Raw genomic sequence first — 16,967 nt, 5'->3', positions numbered from 1 at the left:
TGTTTTATTTAGTTATTAAATGTTTGATTGTTCCTGTAAGCTCATGCTGCTCTTTTGTCATTTCTACATTAGGAATGGGCATTTCTATGGAATCGTTAGAAAATGCTTATCCATACTATGTGTCTTCCAAATATGAATATACAATGCAAGTTTTATTTTTATTTCAATGCAAAATATATGTCTTGGGAGCATGAAATTCTAAATCCACATATTTAGTTACATTTTCTTTGTATGTGTGTGTCTATTACAGCTCAGTCCTTTTGTCTACAGTGAATTTGCCAGGGAAAGAAACCTTCATGTTTCATTGCTTGATCGGCTCTATGAGCACTACCCTGCAGAATTTCCATGCAGGATCTTGCTGTGTGAGAACTATCGCTCCCATGAAGCTATCATCAAGTAGGTGTGAACTTTTTCACTGTATCATGCTTTGGCTGGTCTGAGTGTACAAAACAAAATTTTTTTTTGATGTGCCGAGAACAGCTGATGAAGCATTTCATATTTCTGTAAGGAAATCTTCGTTGTTTCAAAGTTAATTAGTAGAGTAATTCCTTGTTACTAGATTGAAATTCAGTCTCCTAGAGCAGACATCAAAGAGTCATTTAGGCAGATCTATTACAGACTCTCTCATTCAAGGAGGGCTGATTTGGCTACAAGACAGGCATGTAAAGCCAAAGAGCTAACTTTCCCTTTTTAACCATTATGTAATATTTTAGGTAGGATCTGTATTTCCTTAGACTATTTCAGACTTTTAGAATTAGTAGGGTAAGTTACCTTGGAACAGTAAAATATGTGCAGTATAAGGAACATACAGATATACAGCTATGAAGAGGAAAAAAAGTCAAATTTTGGGCACGTTTGCTTCTTCTTTTGTTTCTTCTTTCAAGACATTAATCAGTGGTTTTGCATTTTTATGCTATGATAAACTAATGGCTGCTAGTGTAATGTAATGAGCTCATCCATGAGCTGTGCTAGAAAGAATAAGTGCAATCATGGGGAAAAATGCTAAAGTTTAAGTCCTGACTCAAATATGTACTGAGGGATATTGTGTTGGTATCCAGTCATGCTAATTAGGTTATCACTGCGTTCAAAGCAAAAGCAGAAATATTTAAACGCACTGGGGAATCAAAAACGAGAATATAATGTACTTTATTACACAGCTTGCTCTCTGTTTTATTTCTTACACATTCTAGACTTCTTAGACATTTCTAGAAATTTTAAGCTGTAAATGAGAGGGAATCTGAAAGAGTAGGAATTGTTTCAGCTTTTTCTTAGAGCTCATTTCCATGAAACTTGCCTCAAACTTCAGTGCTTGAAGTTCAGACAGTGTGTTCCTAGAGGGGTCCACTGAGCTGAACGCCGAGGCAAGGATTGCAGAGGTACCACTGGGGAAAGTTGGCTGTCGAGACAAAATCCAGTGTGCGTAATTCTGCTAGAAAGTATTATTGTGAGAAATGAAACATGCTCTAACAGTGATCCGACTGTGGGGAATCTGTCAGGTTTACTTCCTTTATAATGTGGAATTTCCCTTGATATCTTGGACCATGACATTTATGACAGAAGTAAGTGTGGGAAGATAATTCTTGGTGATCTCATTAATCGTGCCTACCTAACTGAAGAGGAGAGACCAGAAGAAATTAAGAACAGCTTTGGAGCTGTAACTGGAAAAAACAGTCCCTGTAGAAAGGAGGTTCTATTGTTTGATGAGAATTCATTACTAAGGATTAATTTGCAAAAGAAATCGTAGTGCGGCTGTACTGCTTCAGAGAACATCCTTGGAGATGGTAAATAGTAAGCAGTGCTTTTCCTTATGAAGTGTTTTGCGATTGCATATTTTACTGGCGAAATTCTCATGCTAGTGAGCTCATATATAGGCTCCACATTTTATTCTGTTTTGCTTTGTTGCAGTTACACATCTGAACTTTTCTATGAAGGCAAACTGATGGCAAGTGGAAAGCAGCCAGCACACAAAGATTTCTACCCTTTAACTTTCTTCACAGCACGTGGAGAAGATGTGCAGGAAAAAAATAGTACAGCTTTTTACAATAATGCAGAGGTAACTCTTCGGCTTTATTCTCAATTTTTCTTAAAGCTCCCATACCCTCGTGTTTATTGGTTTATGCTCAGCGTGGGTGGAAGGCACACACTGTTGTCTAACAAGAGAGAGAAACGTGAAGTTTGTTAAACGTGAAATAGTGAACGTTGCAATTGTGGTAAACATTTCCACTAATTTATTTTCCTTTTCTCTTTGCAAATTGCAAGCTGCTTACTTTTCTCTCAGGCTCGTTCTTTGGGATGTCTTTCCTGATAATTTTTGTGACAGTGTGATGGATGTATCTTAGCAACTGAGAGTAAATGCAATTTGAAATAAAACTTAAATTTCTTCTCCTGTTGTAGAAATGCTCCCACTCAGATAGGAGTCCTCAGGAGTAACATTTCGTAGTTGCTTGAATATGTTTAGGGTTGGTGTCTAATTGATCGTATGCAGATATGGTTTTTTGTCAGTGAGAACCTGTCTTAAAGTATTTGTTTCACATACTTTTATGGGTAATCTTCAGAAATTGTTATTTTTAATTATTCCTTCCCTTGAGCTTAAGAAAAAGACCAGAAGTAGCAATATTTTTAATAGGCATTACTTTTGGAGTAGCCCTTGTAATACTCCTAGTTTGGCCTCCAGCATCAGAGGCAGATGCTGGCAGTATGGCACCAGAAGGTGAACCTTCCCACCAATATTCCATTACATTTTGTTGCCGTGTGACAGATGGCAGCAGAGGGACAGTGTGACAGAATGGTGTCTGATGTGGAAGTGCAGGTGGAGAAAGGGGGTGGAAGTGAATTCCTCCACATGGGAAAAAGTTGGAAATAAATAGCAGGCATTACTTTTGGAATGATGTATATAGATGTCTTCTTTCCAGTCACCTCAAGTCAGGGGAATTTGAGCCAACTCCTTTTTTTCCCCCACTAAAAAGCTGCCTTAAGAAATCTTTTGAATGATTTTTAAAGAAAAAGAAATATCACTGATTTGCTTAAACACGGAAAACGATCTTAACTTCATGAAACAATGAATTTTAACTGAATTTAGGTTACAGTTTAGCAGCAGTATTTGTTATGAAATATTGCAGAGCTGTCTGATTTCCCTTGTTGACTAGTGCTTCATTTCATCTGACACACAATTTTTAACCTTTTTGTAGTTGTTATGCTGCACTAGTTACATATTCCCCAATGTATTAAAATATCTACTTAAATAAAAAGCTCATGCTGGTTTTAGGTGCATTTCAGCCTCCAGTGATCTCTGGACACATCACAGAGGAAAAACTGAAGGCACCCGACTACTTTCATCAATATACTTGTACTGCTTTGCCATTAAAGAAAAAAAGTTGTAAAAAATGCTTAAAATATCTTCAGTGGCCCAGTAACTGTCAGAAAATTGTGAGTCATTAATAGCTGCAGGCAGAAATGAAGGACAACAGCTGCTTAAACACGAACATAAACTGAAATTCAGAGGATGAAGGAGATTTTTTGCTGTTTGTCCTTCAATTGAAATTTGCATTGGAACAGCGTAAGGTTCATTGGTGCCCATATTCACTACTAATCAGGAAAGTGAATTTCTTCTCCTTGGTTCCACCTCCAAAATTTACCTGTATGGTGGTAATTCTAATGTAGGTGTCTGAAAATTAATAATAATTAAAAAAAAAAAAAAAAAACACCCATAAAGTTTTTCAGAAATAGCTTTTAAAGTACAGGATCTCATATCAGTGTGCCAGCCTGGCAGATTTTGGCAGGAGGCTACTTTAGGCTTGTCTCCTCACAGGAAGAGCTTTTCAACCGTTTTTATTTATTAGTCTTTTCTGGTAGAACCCTTATTAGAGTTTCATAGAGATGAGCTAACAGTTGATAAAAAAAAAAATCTGAAACTCCTGATGGTATCCTCTGGAATGGGAAGTGAATGTGTTCTGATACACGCATTCTTTTTTCTTGAGTTACCAAACTCAAATATGACAAATAAAATCCAGAGTAAAAATTAAATAATCCCTATTTAGGCAGTGTATTTACTTAAAGAAATTAGATAAAGTATGATCAGAAAGGTCCTACTGCACTTGACATTTTAGTAAGATCGTAAGTATTGAAATTAAGGTTATTAATATCATTTCCCAGTTTGTACTTGAAAGGTGACATTTTTGTGGGCAAACTTCAAGGTTGACAAAATTTAATGTGCACTAAATACCCTTAGTGCATTGTTTTACTACGTAATACCTCAGAGTTGTGGTGTGGAATACAATAGTATTGTTGCTTATTCAGTGAGGCTATGTAATGCTGTACATTCATTTAAATGATTTAGATCTTTTAAAATTCAAATGATCTTTCCATATCAAAGAATGATCTTCACTCAAGCGTTCTTTTAAGAATTCTGACTTTCTTTTAAGGTGTTTGAAGTAGTAGAGCGTGTTGAGGAGTTGAGAAGAAAATGGCCCGTTGCCTGGGGCAAGTTGGATGATGGCAGTATAGGTGTCGTAACACCTTACGCTGATCAAGTGTTCAGAATTCGGGCTGAACTTCGGAAAAAAAGACTGTCTGATGTCAGTGTAGAGAGAGTGCTAAACGTTCAGGGTAAGTAATGGTTGTGGGCCTCAAAGATACGATAAAGAAGTTAAAATGTGACTGTTGAAACTAAATAAGATGTACTTAAAATGATCAGAACAAGAGGAGTCTGGTGTCGTAGCCCATGAAACTGAAGTATCAAAATGAACCTGGAAAGTATGTTGATTAGATATTTTTCCAACAGAGAATAGCAAAATAATAAACTCATGGATATGTTTTTTTAAGACTAAGTTCAAGCTAATTTCAAGAATAAATAGATTTACTGAAAACAGGTACATTTTTACTGTACAGAAAAAATCGTTCCAAATAAAAAATGTAACAAAGCTTTAGCCTCAAAATGTTTTTCTGATTTTCTGTTCATAGAACAGAATGTAAAAAGAGGTCCAGAAACTTAAGTGTTTGTCTCTGGGATCGCATTGATAACATAAGAATTCTGTGTAGGCATAGCCTGTTGCTAGGTTGCACTTTTAGTCAGGAATAAGCAAAGAAAGATAAGAAACTGAGTGACAGTGAGTGGTGTGCTCTGTTTTTCTCATGGCAGTTACCATGTATTGGAGAGATTTGCTCAATATAAAACAAGAATGTCCAGAGCAATTTTTTTTTTTAAGGTAGAATAAATAAGTGCATGATTTGTTATTGGCTGAATAGAAATATTGTAAAGATGATTAGAATTTCAGAAAGTTCTGGAGTGATTAATTTTGAGATGAAAAATTATTTTTTTATAGAGGAAATATTCTTGTAATAGAAAATGCTATTTATAGTGCATCTTTTAAAAATTTTACATCTTATTATTCTTGCATAAAGCCCTTCGTGCGAAGGGTAGCTATCATTTCTTCAGAATATCTAGGTGTGAAGTCTGGCTGGCAAGAGAAGTGGTATGATTGTCTTACCAGCAGAAATAGCTAAATTATCTCAGACTTCTCTTTTTTGCTTCGTTTTTAGGAAAACAGTTTAGAGTGTTGTTTCTCAGCACAGTACGAACACGGCATACATGCAAACATAAGCAAACGCCAATTAAAAGGAAAGAGCAGTTACTCGAGGATTCAACGGAAGACTTGGATTATGGTTTTCTGTCTAATTACAAACTTCTCAATACTGCCATTACAAGAGCACAATCCTTGGTAGCTGTGGTGGGAGATCCCATTGCTTTATGTTCCATTGGAAGATGCAGGTATATGTTATATATGTTCCTTCATTAACCAGAGCTTAATGCTAGAAAATATGTTTATGTATGACTGATGGATTCAGTAAAACAATGGATGTTCCTTTAGGCACCAAATAAGACATGCTATTATATTTAAATCCTTGAAGTAACTGCATAATGAAATTTAAGGTCTTCACACTTATGCCCACTAAAATACCATAGAGATGGCAAAGCGTTTGTTGTATTCCCAACTCTCGCAAAGGTTTGAACCTTGGATTTACTTTTTATAGACCTAAGTGAAGAAAGGTGAGAAAGAGATGTAAGCAGTGATGTTAAGGATACTAAGCTCTTGTTCTTCAAAGATTTCTTTTTCAGTGGAAGACCTGAAATGTTAAGATGATCAGAGATAAGCCCTAAGGCTCATTTTTTCTAAGAGGGGAAACACTGCATGGACTGCGTTATTATAATAAAACTAAAAATATGTAATACTCAATTGTTACATCTACATTGTATTCTACTTTCCTGACCAATATCCCACTGTACTGAAAATGAATGTGGTTTTCAAAGATTAGAATTGAAAAGCCCAGGTGGAATCCAAACCTTTGATTACTGTGTTTATGAAATGTAATCTGTATTTAACTATTTATCTACTGGGGACATGTCAAAAGTGTCAACATATTACTGTAGTGATCTGCTCAAAACTACTACTAACATCTTACTAAAAGGGAAATACAAGTTGTGGTTTTATTTCATTTTTCTTATTATCTGCTTGTGTTTCAGATGTGATCTAGTTTAGCTGATCAGAGAGAGCTCTTGAACACTTGACCCACAAATGATGAGTGTCTCTTAGTCTACAATTGCAGTCTCTGGTTCATTAACCTACACAGCAGCGGTGCATGACTCAGCTATGGAGTTTGCCGTGATGTGCTGATTGAGATTTGTTACTTCTTGTTCAGAAATTACACTTAGTTGACAAATTTTCCTTCTCTTCCCCGCAGTGGTGTTCAGGATGCACAACGTTGCCTCTGTCTGGCCGTTAGTTTATCTGTAGTGAGTTTAGCTGGCACCTAGAACCGCTGTTGGTTCTGTGACTGAGTACAGCTTTTGTGGGAGAATGGCCATTTTCTTTATTCTCTCTAAATCCCAGTGGAGATGATGATCTCATGGATTTTCATGTAACTCTGGATGTTGGGGTTATAAGTCAGATAGTGAAAGGGGACCTGGTTTTCAAATGTGGGAGCTGGGAAGTTGCTCTGGGTATAGCTCTTTCCAAGTACCCTCCAGTAGGGCATGCAAAAACTTGTAAAAATACAGCTGCAGACTATCAGCAGGGTACCTGTTTCCTAAGTTACAGTGTTGGCAGAGATTGAGTCTGCCTTTCTAAGACCAGCAGCTCTTTATACATCTATATGCTGTTCAGAATTATAAAACGAAAAGGATAATTAAGAAACCAGAATGACTGGAGCTTTATTAGGACGTAGCTCAAGCTTTACTTTTAATACGGCATTGTCTCGTATCACTGAATAATTGAACATTCGCTCTTTGAAAATAGTGCTGGAGGGGCACAGGCGTTCTGCTAGGAAGATGGTTCTTTTTTTGTACAGCAGGAGTAAAGAAGTCTGAAAGCAGTGACATTTCGTTAGGAAAAACAGACCTCAAAAAAGTTTAGAGAGTACTTGAATTTTATAAATATTCTAATACCTGTCAAGATGAGTCAAGACTCTGTAATGATAGTTGTAGAAAGCTTTGTGAAGTATGCCCAGAGTAATCATTACATTTCTGTGTGTTACAATCAGACTAGACAGGGCTGTTTTGGCAGACACTCCCTTTAAACTCCAGAGCACGATGGAAGACAGAGACAGCAGTATTTTATTCTCTGTTCTTACGCCCCACTACGAGTGTTCCGTGTATAGAGAGACTGCTTGGGGCATCTTAAGCAAAAGTGTATGGGTCCCTGTGGGTTTGTGGTACTTGGCAGGAGGTTTGGTGAGTGAATTGATTAATCAGAGGGAGTTCCATTGTTAAAGCATCCCAGTGAAGTATTTCATTTTGGTTTTCAATCCTTACTTAAAACCTTGCAGGATCTATTTGCCTTACAGCAAAATGCAGAAAAAGGGGCATATTGCATCCTGAATTTTAGAAGAGCATTTCCTGCCATATGAAATTCCAACAGAAGATGGGAAAACTGTTTTGAATTCTTAACTACATCAGTAACATTATGATATTAAATTATGATATTAAATGATACATGTCTCTTATTGAGGTTTCTCCTCGGTCTTTTAATTTGGGTTGAGACACGAAGGAGTGCAGTTTAGTCAAACACACTTCTAAGATGATTGTCTTTTCAATCCTTTTTTAAAGTAACTTTAATTACTCCTGATTTTCATTTTTATTAAAAGGTTCAATGTGACTTTCTCTTTAGAAATTCTGAGTGTTATCTGATGGTGGTCTTTCTGGCTTGGAATTTCTTACCTACGTTACAGAAATATCTGATGTGCACTAAAACCCACGCTTTTGTGCATCTTCCACCAGAGGACCTCAAAGGCCCTCTAGGTGCTTCTGACACGTTAATCTCTATGTGACACTGAAGAGCTTCACAAGTGCAGGTTTGAGAATAGATCACAGCTCCATGTTTGTGACTCTGGAACTGAATGATCTGCCAAAATTCATAAAATCTTCTTGACATCTTTTAGGACTGGAAACCTATACAATCCTATGACTCCTTGAGCTTTAATAAATTCTATAAATCAGATACTTTCCAGAATTTTAAGTGTTGTGCTTGCTAGTGTTTGGTCTTTCAGGAAAAAATTCTGTGTTAGGATCTGTTCACGCTGTTAATATTATATGTGATTTGGACCCAGTACTGAGTCAGATACGCACAGACAAATCCATATGTCCGTTTTAAGAGACTGGAGAGCTTTGCATTGTGCTGTTGGGTTCAGATGGAGGGATCATGTTGCAGGATTGATGGCTTGGTGTATAAAATGAGCATATGGGAAAGGTAAAAACTGACTTGGTTGTATAAAATCCGTTTTAATTTTAACAGCAGCCATCGAGTCTTACTCCTTTTTATTGTTTCTAAAAATTGTTTCCATAGGAAATTTTGGGAAAGGTTTATTGCCCTATGTCATGAGAATGAAAGTCTCCACGGTATCACATTTGAACAGATCAAAGCTCAGCTGGAAGCTTTGGAGTTAAAGAAAACTTACGTGTTGAACCCACTGGCTCCGGAGTTCATTCCCCGAGCTCTTCGGCATCAGCATTCAGCCAGTACCACCAAGCAGCAGCAGTCACCACCAAAGGTAAAACTTCACCCATGGTGAACTTTGTCAGGAAGTGGATCGAGAAATCTTGTTGGGAAGTGATGTAAAAGGCTTATGGGCAAGTTATTTTAAAATGGTATCAGTGCAGCCAGATACAAATGCAAATTCTGATGGGATTCTCAGCATGTTCAAGTGAGGGCTCTTCACTTGGCTTTACCAATCCCAAATTACTGCTAATTAGATAAGCCAGTTGAAACTTCAGAATGCAAGGTGATCCCTATCCCAAGGAACAACAGGTTGGTGCAGCCAGTGGCAGGGAGCACAAGGAAACGAGCCACAAGCAATTTGATCTGAAAATCACATTTAAAATTCAGGGGCTTATGTGGGAGATAAGTGCTTGATTTCATTAAAAATACCTTGTAATACAGTATAGTGCCTGGATTATCTCACTGACAGTGTCCTCCAGGAGGCCAGACCTCGCAAGCATTAAGAGGACAGAGAGAGGCAATTAGCACTCAGCAGTAATTTTCTCAGTTCTTTTCATAAAATCAGGTGAAAAAAGTGACGAAAACACAGTGCCTGCTTCCTTAAGATGATAAGGAACAACACTGAATTTTTTAGAGCTGTTTTGTGATGTATTAATAATTAATTCTACTTTAATAGTTTTAAGTAGTTTATTTCAAAATTTATTTGGCTTTAATTTAAGTAAATTGTGTTTAGAGAGGCAACTAAAATGCAGGCTGCCAGATTTTGTGAGGAATTTTATTATACATAAAGGAAGGAATGCGTTTTTGTTGCAAACTATTGAATTTCATTTACATTTTTACCATTTTTTTAAACTTCAACAATACAAAATGGAAAGCCTTCCCTTTAGCAGTCCTTCCTAAAAGAGATTTTGTAAGTGAGAACATTTGGTTTCATCATCAGCATGCATTACTTTCCGAAACAAACATCTTTCTAAAGCTTCCAGTGATGTGTCAAAACAATGCACTTACAGAAAAACAAAAATTAAGGAATCCTTTAAGCATTCTCATGAATGCTACAGCCTTGAAGGCTTTTTTTAGTGTCACTATGAAATTATTTGCAAATGCAGGTATAGTAGTCTTGTGAATAGACACTTACATTTTTTTTTTCTTCCAGTTTGTTTGTAAACTAAGCACTTGTGCTGTAGAAATCAGAAGGCACACTTTGAAACTGCTGGCGCTGTAATTTCAGTTTAAGATCTGAAGCGTTGTAACCACCTCCATCATAAATACAATGAAATCTCTTCCCTCTGAGTACAGCTGACAGCTCGCACGTGCAAAACCAGACAAAGTGTGCAGATAGTATTCCAGTGCTACAGAAAGTGGCTGTGCTATGTGATAGATTTCCCTTTGCCGAAGTTTTAAAAGCAGATGGTTAGCTGAGCTCATTTTCGGCCTCCAAAGTGCAGTGTTTAACGTATGAAGATGAAAGGCTAAAAACCCGGTACTGATGTGCTTTATGCTGAAAAATGAGAACAGCATGTAGTACGCTGTTTTGTGCTGATTTTATGGACATCTGTGCAGTTCAGGGCCATCAGAGCTATTAAAAGAAAAAAAGGAAAAGGCAAAGGCAGCACCTCCCTTTCCCAACACAGAAACGGTCCCGGTTCATTTACCTTCATCCACACAATATGGTTACATGCTGAAGCTCCTGTTGGACAGGACAGCTATTCGATCAAATGTGTATAATTTACTATTTTGGTTTTAAAAATATGGCCCCTATGAAATACAAGTGTGGTAGGCAGAACAGACGCTTGTTGTGCTTCTGCACATCCAGCTTGATGCTAACTGACAGCAGAACAGGTACAAAAATGCTTTGTTTTAACCAGGAGTGATTGTTGAGGAATGTAGCTTCTCTAAGGTTTGTTTTAAATTGTCTATTCACTAAAGGGAACAAGATTCAGATTTCTTTTACGTACTGTAATGTAATGAAAAGTAATTATTACTTTATTTTTCAATAATTCATTTTAAAAAGGGGAGGAAATCCAGAGACCGGTTCTTTAATCTAGTTTATGCATGAGTCAACATTGTCAAACAACCTGTCTTGGTACCCTGACTAATTTGCTCAGACTGCTGGAAAACTGCCTAGACTTATCTCCTGGGCAAGAAAAGTTTTGCAGCATCAAAGGGTTTTTACATTTATTTTAAACTTGTGAATGTATTTAGGTCCAGATGAAGTAAGGTATTCCTGTTCCACAAAGTACTTAAGAGCGTACAGATATTTGAATATGTGCTCACAGTTCATGAATATTCACTACTTACTTGATTCTGTAAACTCATCAGCTCAGGAGGGGTGGCTCGGTTCTGTTAACCTCCTTTTCTAATGTACGTTTCATCAAGGACAAACAGATTCCCTGGGGTATTCTAATTCTGTATTACAGCTCTGGGGAGGCAGTAACTAAGGGGCAAAGGTGCAGAGCAGGTACATGATACGGGATAGGGAGGCAGTTTCTAAGGAAATTGAGTGAACAGTTGCATAAAACTGGTGGCAGCTGCTTTGGCTCCAAGGTTCTTGAGCTGAAACCTGGAGAAGAAAATGGATTACGCTTCCACTGACAGCTGCCACTGAACAGGGGTACTGGGGGTTTTGCATTTGATTCAGTTATAATATTCACTTGAAATAAAAGCAAAGCTTTTTTAAATCTTAAGTCTGCAAAGCATTACTATTACTGTTTTTCCCCTTTAAAGGGCAAGGTCCATCATCATAACCAGAATGACCATTTCCCACCTGATGGAATTGGTAAGTATGTGCTGTAATAAAGAATTTCTCTGGGGTCATGCTGATTTGGCTTCAGTCAAGTTGACAGTAATTTGACATGTGTGGAGTATCTGATCTGCTCTCTATTTGAAAGCCATTTACTTCTTGTGCACACTTGAGAAACAAATAGTAGACTGTTAAGTGGACGTTAGGTATTTCCCAGGTTGTCCCTTTACAGGTATTGTGTGAACTGACTTTCTAGCTTTATCATAGGATAGACTGTGGTCTGTTTAAAAAATAGCTGCTTGACATTCATTATGCACAATACTGTACTATCAGTGCGTTTGCACTGACAAGAGTTAGGACTTGTAGTGCTATGTATTTTGAACTTATATTGGATGTTTTATATCCAGATAGTACTGAACACTTTTTTGCAAGGTAGCATGCAACAGCTGAAGAGTTTTGTTATTAATTTAAAAAAGCGTTAATTTAAAACTTGTCTTCCCTGCTGAAGAAAGGAGGGTGGTTCTGTTTTGATGCAGTGTCTATCAGCTACTGTTGCTGTCAGCATATGCAACTAGCTTGGGACATTCTTTTTTTAACACAGTTACCAGTGACCTGTTATTCTGTATCTCAACTTATATTTTCTGCCTCTTCAAATTTCTGGAGTTGGTTACAGGATTTAAGACATGATTGATTAATGCTTTTTCTCAGTATGTCAGTCCTATACTGTTGGTGTTACCTGTGTGCATTAAAGAGAGATGCTATTAGTATGAAGAAAAGAAAGAAATAGATAGATGTCATGTTCTTTTTGTATGTATACATGTATTTCTTTTTTTTTTTTCCAGTTCAGCCCAATCCTTCTGTTCTAATAGGAAATCCTATCCGAGCATATACTCCTCCCCCTCCTCCTCTGGGACCTCACCCCAACCTGGGGAAATCTCCAAGTCCTGTTCAAAGGATAGATCCACACACTGGGACAAGTATTCTATACGTACCTGCTGTCTATGGAGGAAACATGGTCATGTCTGTGCCTTTGCCTGTAAGAATTCATTTCCTTTATTTTTTCCCCCACACCTCCGCACCATTTATTTTATGTACCATAAATCAAGTTATTAAATATCAGTTACTGAATATCTTACTGCGTATTCTAACACTTCATGTCAAATATGTGTCCTTAGCTGACTCGACAGAGTCTGTTCAGAGGACCACCAGAAACAGAGGACTTAAAAATGTTGTTCCCACAAATAACTCCAGACAACCTAAAAGCAATTTCATGTTAATGTACTTTGGCTTATTTTTTTCCACTACAGACATAGACACACCAGTGGGTTCTCTCATCTGACTTGAGATACCTGCATGTGAATTAATTGCCTAGTCCAGTTCTTAATCATTGGAGGGATGTGGGCAATTCAGAGCCAGCTTCATACTGTTTAAATTGCCTGTTTTGGATGTCTGCAGTGCAAGCTGTCTGAAGTGTAGTGATAAGAAAAATAAGCATGCTGGGATGTTTTCCCCTTCCAGAACCTCACAGTGAACTCGTTTCCTCTCCAGTCCCCTTTCCTCATAGCATTTGGGAGCACAGTGAATGTCTCTTGATCTACGCTTTGTATGGAATTTTGCATTGCATCTAAAACGAGTCTACCAAAGCTTATGCAAATTAAAGCAGCAGCCTGATTTAATTCTAACCTTCACAGTTGCATATTTTGGGAGGAAAATGGGGAGGAAAGAACAAAGGCTGCAGAAAGGATGTTCTGGCATAACATGTATGCGTTATCTGTAGAAAGGGCACGGAACCCACACATGCGTATGTGTTAATTCCGTTCAGAATTCTAAGTATTTGCATACATTTCATTGGTTTTTGAACTACTTGAGTCTTCTACTGAAATGTAGGTTATGGTCCCTGTGTAAGGGACTTGCTGTAGGAACTCTTAATTTCAGTTGCAAGTTTTGAATCAACGGGCAGATTGATTTTTTTTTTTTATTTTTTTTTTCTTTGCTAGGTCAAGTAATTTGCCTTTTTCCTAGCTTACTAGAAATGTACGTTTGATGGATAAACTGAAATGCAACAAGAAGGCAAGCAGCTGTATCTTTGTCATGCTTGCTCACATTGTGTTAATATCAAACCAAGATAATCTGAATTTTTTTTCTTTTAGTGTTCCAAGCTTAATCTATTTTCATGTATTTCCAACTAAAAGAAATGTATTAGAAATAGGTATTTCAAGCTCACCTTCCCTGAGGATGGACTTTAAAGTAATTAAGTGGGAAGACTGAGGTAATAATGCGGATAGCTGCTCTTGAAAATTATTGGATATGATTCGAGGTTGTGCAGATGCAACAGCAGCCCAAAGCTAAAGTTCAGAGTGCATATTTCAAGGACAAATACAAATTTAAAAAAAAAAGAATTGCTTGGAAGTCATTACACTTTAAAATAACTAAGAACTGAAGTAAAATGTATTTATATTCATGTAAGATAAAACGATCTCTTTACTTAATTTAAGGCTGTTTCCGTATCTAATGTAAAAACATGAGGAGTTTGGTTGTGTTCTGTCATCAGTAAAGGATACTTTGTCAGCCTGAGTGTTGGTAATTACTTTCCTAGCACTCTCCTCTTACTCATACATCTATTTGCCTTCTTTTAATAAATTCCCTACAGGGCAAGATGGAAGTAATTTGATCCAGAGCTGCCATCCTTTGCATTCCTTACGGGAATGAAATTTAAAATCTTGTAAAGTTTCCTGACTTTTTTACATACTTTCAGGAAGTGGATTTTACTTCAAATAAGTAGGAAGACAATGTGCAAAGATGTGTCATGTAGAATAGAGTGGCCCTCCGTGCGGATAGTCGATCCTACCAGTAGTCCGGTTAACTTCACTGAGTGTCTTGTGGGTGCAGAGGTATGGTATGCCCACTCATTCTGTGTTACAAGATTACAGCACTGGGTGATGAAAGGACCATAAGGAGTTCCTCAGGTTAAGGGGTTCACTCTCTGTTCCACCCCTGATGTACAGCCCAATCTCTCTTCGGCTACCAGGAGAAAGAGCTTTTGTTTTACTGTACCCACTGATACTTACAAGGAGAAAAACGGAATATAATAATTATTAAAATGTAATTTGTCCATCAACCCTTTCTGTCTTAATTTTGGCACCACTGAAGCTGGAATGGATTTCAGTACAAGAATTTTTTCACAGGATAAGCCTCAAAAACCTTTGCTTTTGCTCCTTGCCACTAGACTGTCATTATTGCTCTCCCTTTCCATGTTACCTGTAGCTGTGTGTTAGTGTGTCAGGCCACCTGATGTAGGGAAAGCTGCTTTTTACTGATGTCATATAAATGTGCTTGTTACATTACTTCCTTTAATGTACCTTAACAGCTTGCTTTTTTTTTAATTATGTAGGTACCATGGACGGGGTATCAGGGTAGGTTTGCAGTTGACCCTCGAATCATTACTCATCAAGCAGCTATGGCATATAATATGAACCTGTTACAGGCACATGGGCGTGGGTCTCCTATACCTTATGGCTTGGGACATCATTCACCAGTTAGTATAGGACAGCAGCAGCAGCTTCAGCATCCAGACAAGGAGCAGCATGAACAAAGTCGAAATGGTGAGTTGTTGGAATTCCATTGTAAATTAGTTTTGTTTTGAGTAAGTTCGTACCTTAAGTTGGGTATTATGGAAAGGATTTTTTTTTTTCTTTCTTTCTGCCTTTTAAGTGAAATAGAGGAATATGCAGAGTTAGGGAAATAACCAGTGTTTTGCCAATACAAACAGAATAACTCAAATATTGTGGCATTCAGAAGAGGAAGCAGTCAGAACTTGTTGGGAAAAAAAGAGGTGGGAAGATCTATTTCTGTTCCGCAGTCCAGTGATGACTGCAAATAACATCAGCATCAGTTAAGTTGGAAGAACTACTTACTGATGAGTAATAAAGAAAGCACAGAGATTAGAGGAAAATTTATTTGGGTACATTGTATTACATTTCTACGATACTGTAAATGCTATGCTAATAACTCTAAATCTTCCTGCATCTGGAAAACAAATGAAGAAAATAACTTTTCTGTTGTAACTAGTTAGTACATTTCTTAAATGTTTTTAGGTAAAAGTGAAAGCACTGCTGGACCTGAAATCAATAAAATTCGAACTCCTGAGAAGAAACCCATAGAATCTAAGCAGGTTGGTTTGCCATCTTCTTCTTTTCATAGTCCATTTTTTCTAGACGCTGTTCTGCTCATTTTTTTGAGAAGAGAGGCTGTCCATCTCTTTCTGGCCTCTTCATATTTTATTTTTCAATAATTAGAATAGTGACAGTAGAATTAGTTACCTTCCTTCAAGAGGGGAAAAGATTTTAAGTTCATTAGAGAACAGCAAGGAATTAAATTGATGGCTAGATTTGTCTACTATGTAATGAAGATTATATTTGCTTATAAAGAAAATAATAGTTCTATGATGTATGACGTGTCCCCCTCCCATCATATTGTAGAAGTTTTGTAGACTTCATTTATTGTTAAACAGATTTATTCATTGCTGACATGGTCTTTTGTTTTTTAGGTATATTTTCAAAGTTTTTCTGTTCTCTTTTTCTAGGTTGACTTAGATGCAAATTCTCAGAATAGAAGCCCGGAATCACGTTCCAATGTTGCTTACCCTAATGCTAAATTTCATCGTAAAGATAATCTTAACCCCAGGCAGCTGAATCTCCATCTCACCCCGCCCCACTCGCAGTATGCAGTTCCCAATCGCCACTTCCAGCACCTGTCCCAGATACCAAGGCAGCCATTTCCTCTGCAGCAGCAGCAAAACCTTTTAAGTCAACAACAAAATCATTTGCCTGAACAACAAAACCAAATTCCACCACAGCAAAGCCAGGTAGTTCAGCAGCATAATCATTTGAACCAACAGCCTCCACAACCTTCGCAGCTTTCCCCTGCTTACCAGGCAGGCCCCAGCCAATCTTTTTTTAATAACCCAATTCCCCACCGACCACATTCTCCTGCTGTAGATGCTGTGATTTCAGAACAACACCCCCCACCTATGTTACAAGAAGTCAGTAATCCTTTGAGGCCTATTGCACAGCACAACCCTGTTCTGCCAACCCACTTGAACAACTTCATTGAAGAGAATCCATCAGGAATGCCCCTAGGGGACACTTTAGGTAGGTGACTTTTCTTTATTTGAATTCAGTGTTCAATTATAACTACATTGAAGTGAAAATGAGGGAGCTATTTACCTTTCCAGGCAT

General features: G+C 37.5%; 1 protein-coding gene across 6 annotated transcripts in view; it reads left to right on the top strand.

The window, feature by feature from the left end:
- HELZ (helicase with zinc finger) overlaps positions 1-16,967 on the top strand; it is a 75,514-nt gene that overhangs the window by 48,382 nt on the left and 10,165 nt on the right. For 5 of the 6 annotated variants that reach the window (XM_021414514.1, XM_021414511.1, XM_021414509.1 and 2 more), the window contains 10 exons: positions 251-396; positions 1,906-2,053; positions 4,422-4,605; positions 5,539-5,767; positions 8,838-9,042; positions 11,715-11,766; positions 12,573-12,766; positions 15,122-15,332; positions 15,825-15,901; positions 16,313-16,880. In XM_021414514.1, coding sequence (XP_021270189.1) covers positions 251-396; positions 1,906-2,053; positions 4,422-4,605; positions 5,539-5,767; positions 8,838-9,042; positions 11,715-11,766; positions 12,573-12,766; positions 15,122-15,332; positions 15,825-15,901; positions 16,313-16,880 — 2,014 coding nt within the window. The remainder of the gene's footprint in view (positions 1-250; positions 397-1,905; positions 2,054-4,421; positions 4,606-5,538; positions 5,768-8,837; positions 9,043-11,714; positions 11,767-12,572; positions 12,767-15,121; positions 15,333-15,824; positions 15,902-16,312; positions 16,881-16,967) is intronic. The other variant, XM_021414513.1, reaches the window with a different exon arrangement.

Source organism: Numida meleagris, chromosome 17 (genome assembly GCF_002078875.1).
Source record: "Numida meleagris isolate 19003 breed g44 Domestic line chromosome 17, NumMel1.0, whole genome shotgun sequence".
Taxonomy (NCBI): Eukaryota; Metazoa; Chordata; class Aves; order Galliformes; family Numididae; genus Numida; species Numida meleagris.
The sequence above is the reverse complement of the archived record's forward strand: the minus strand, read 5'-3'. Positions and strand labels throughout refer to the sequence as shown.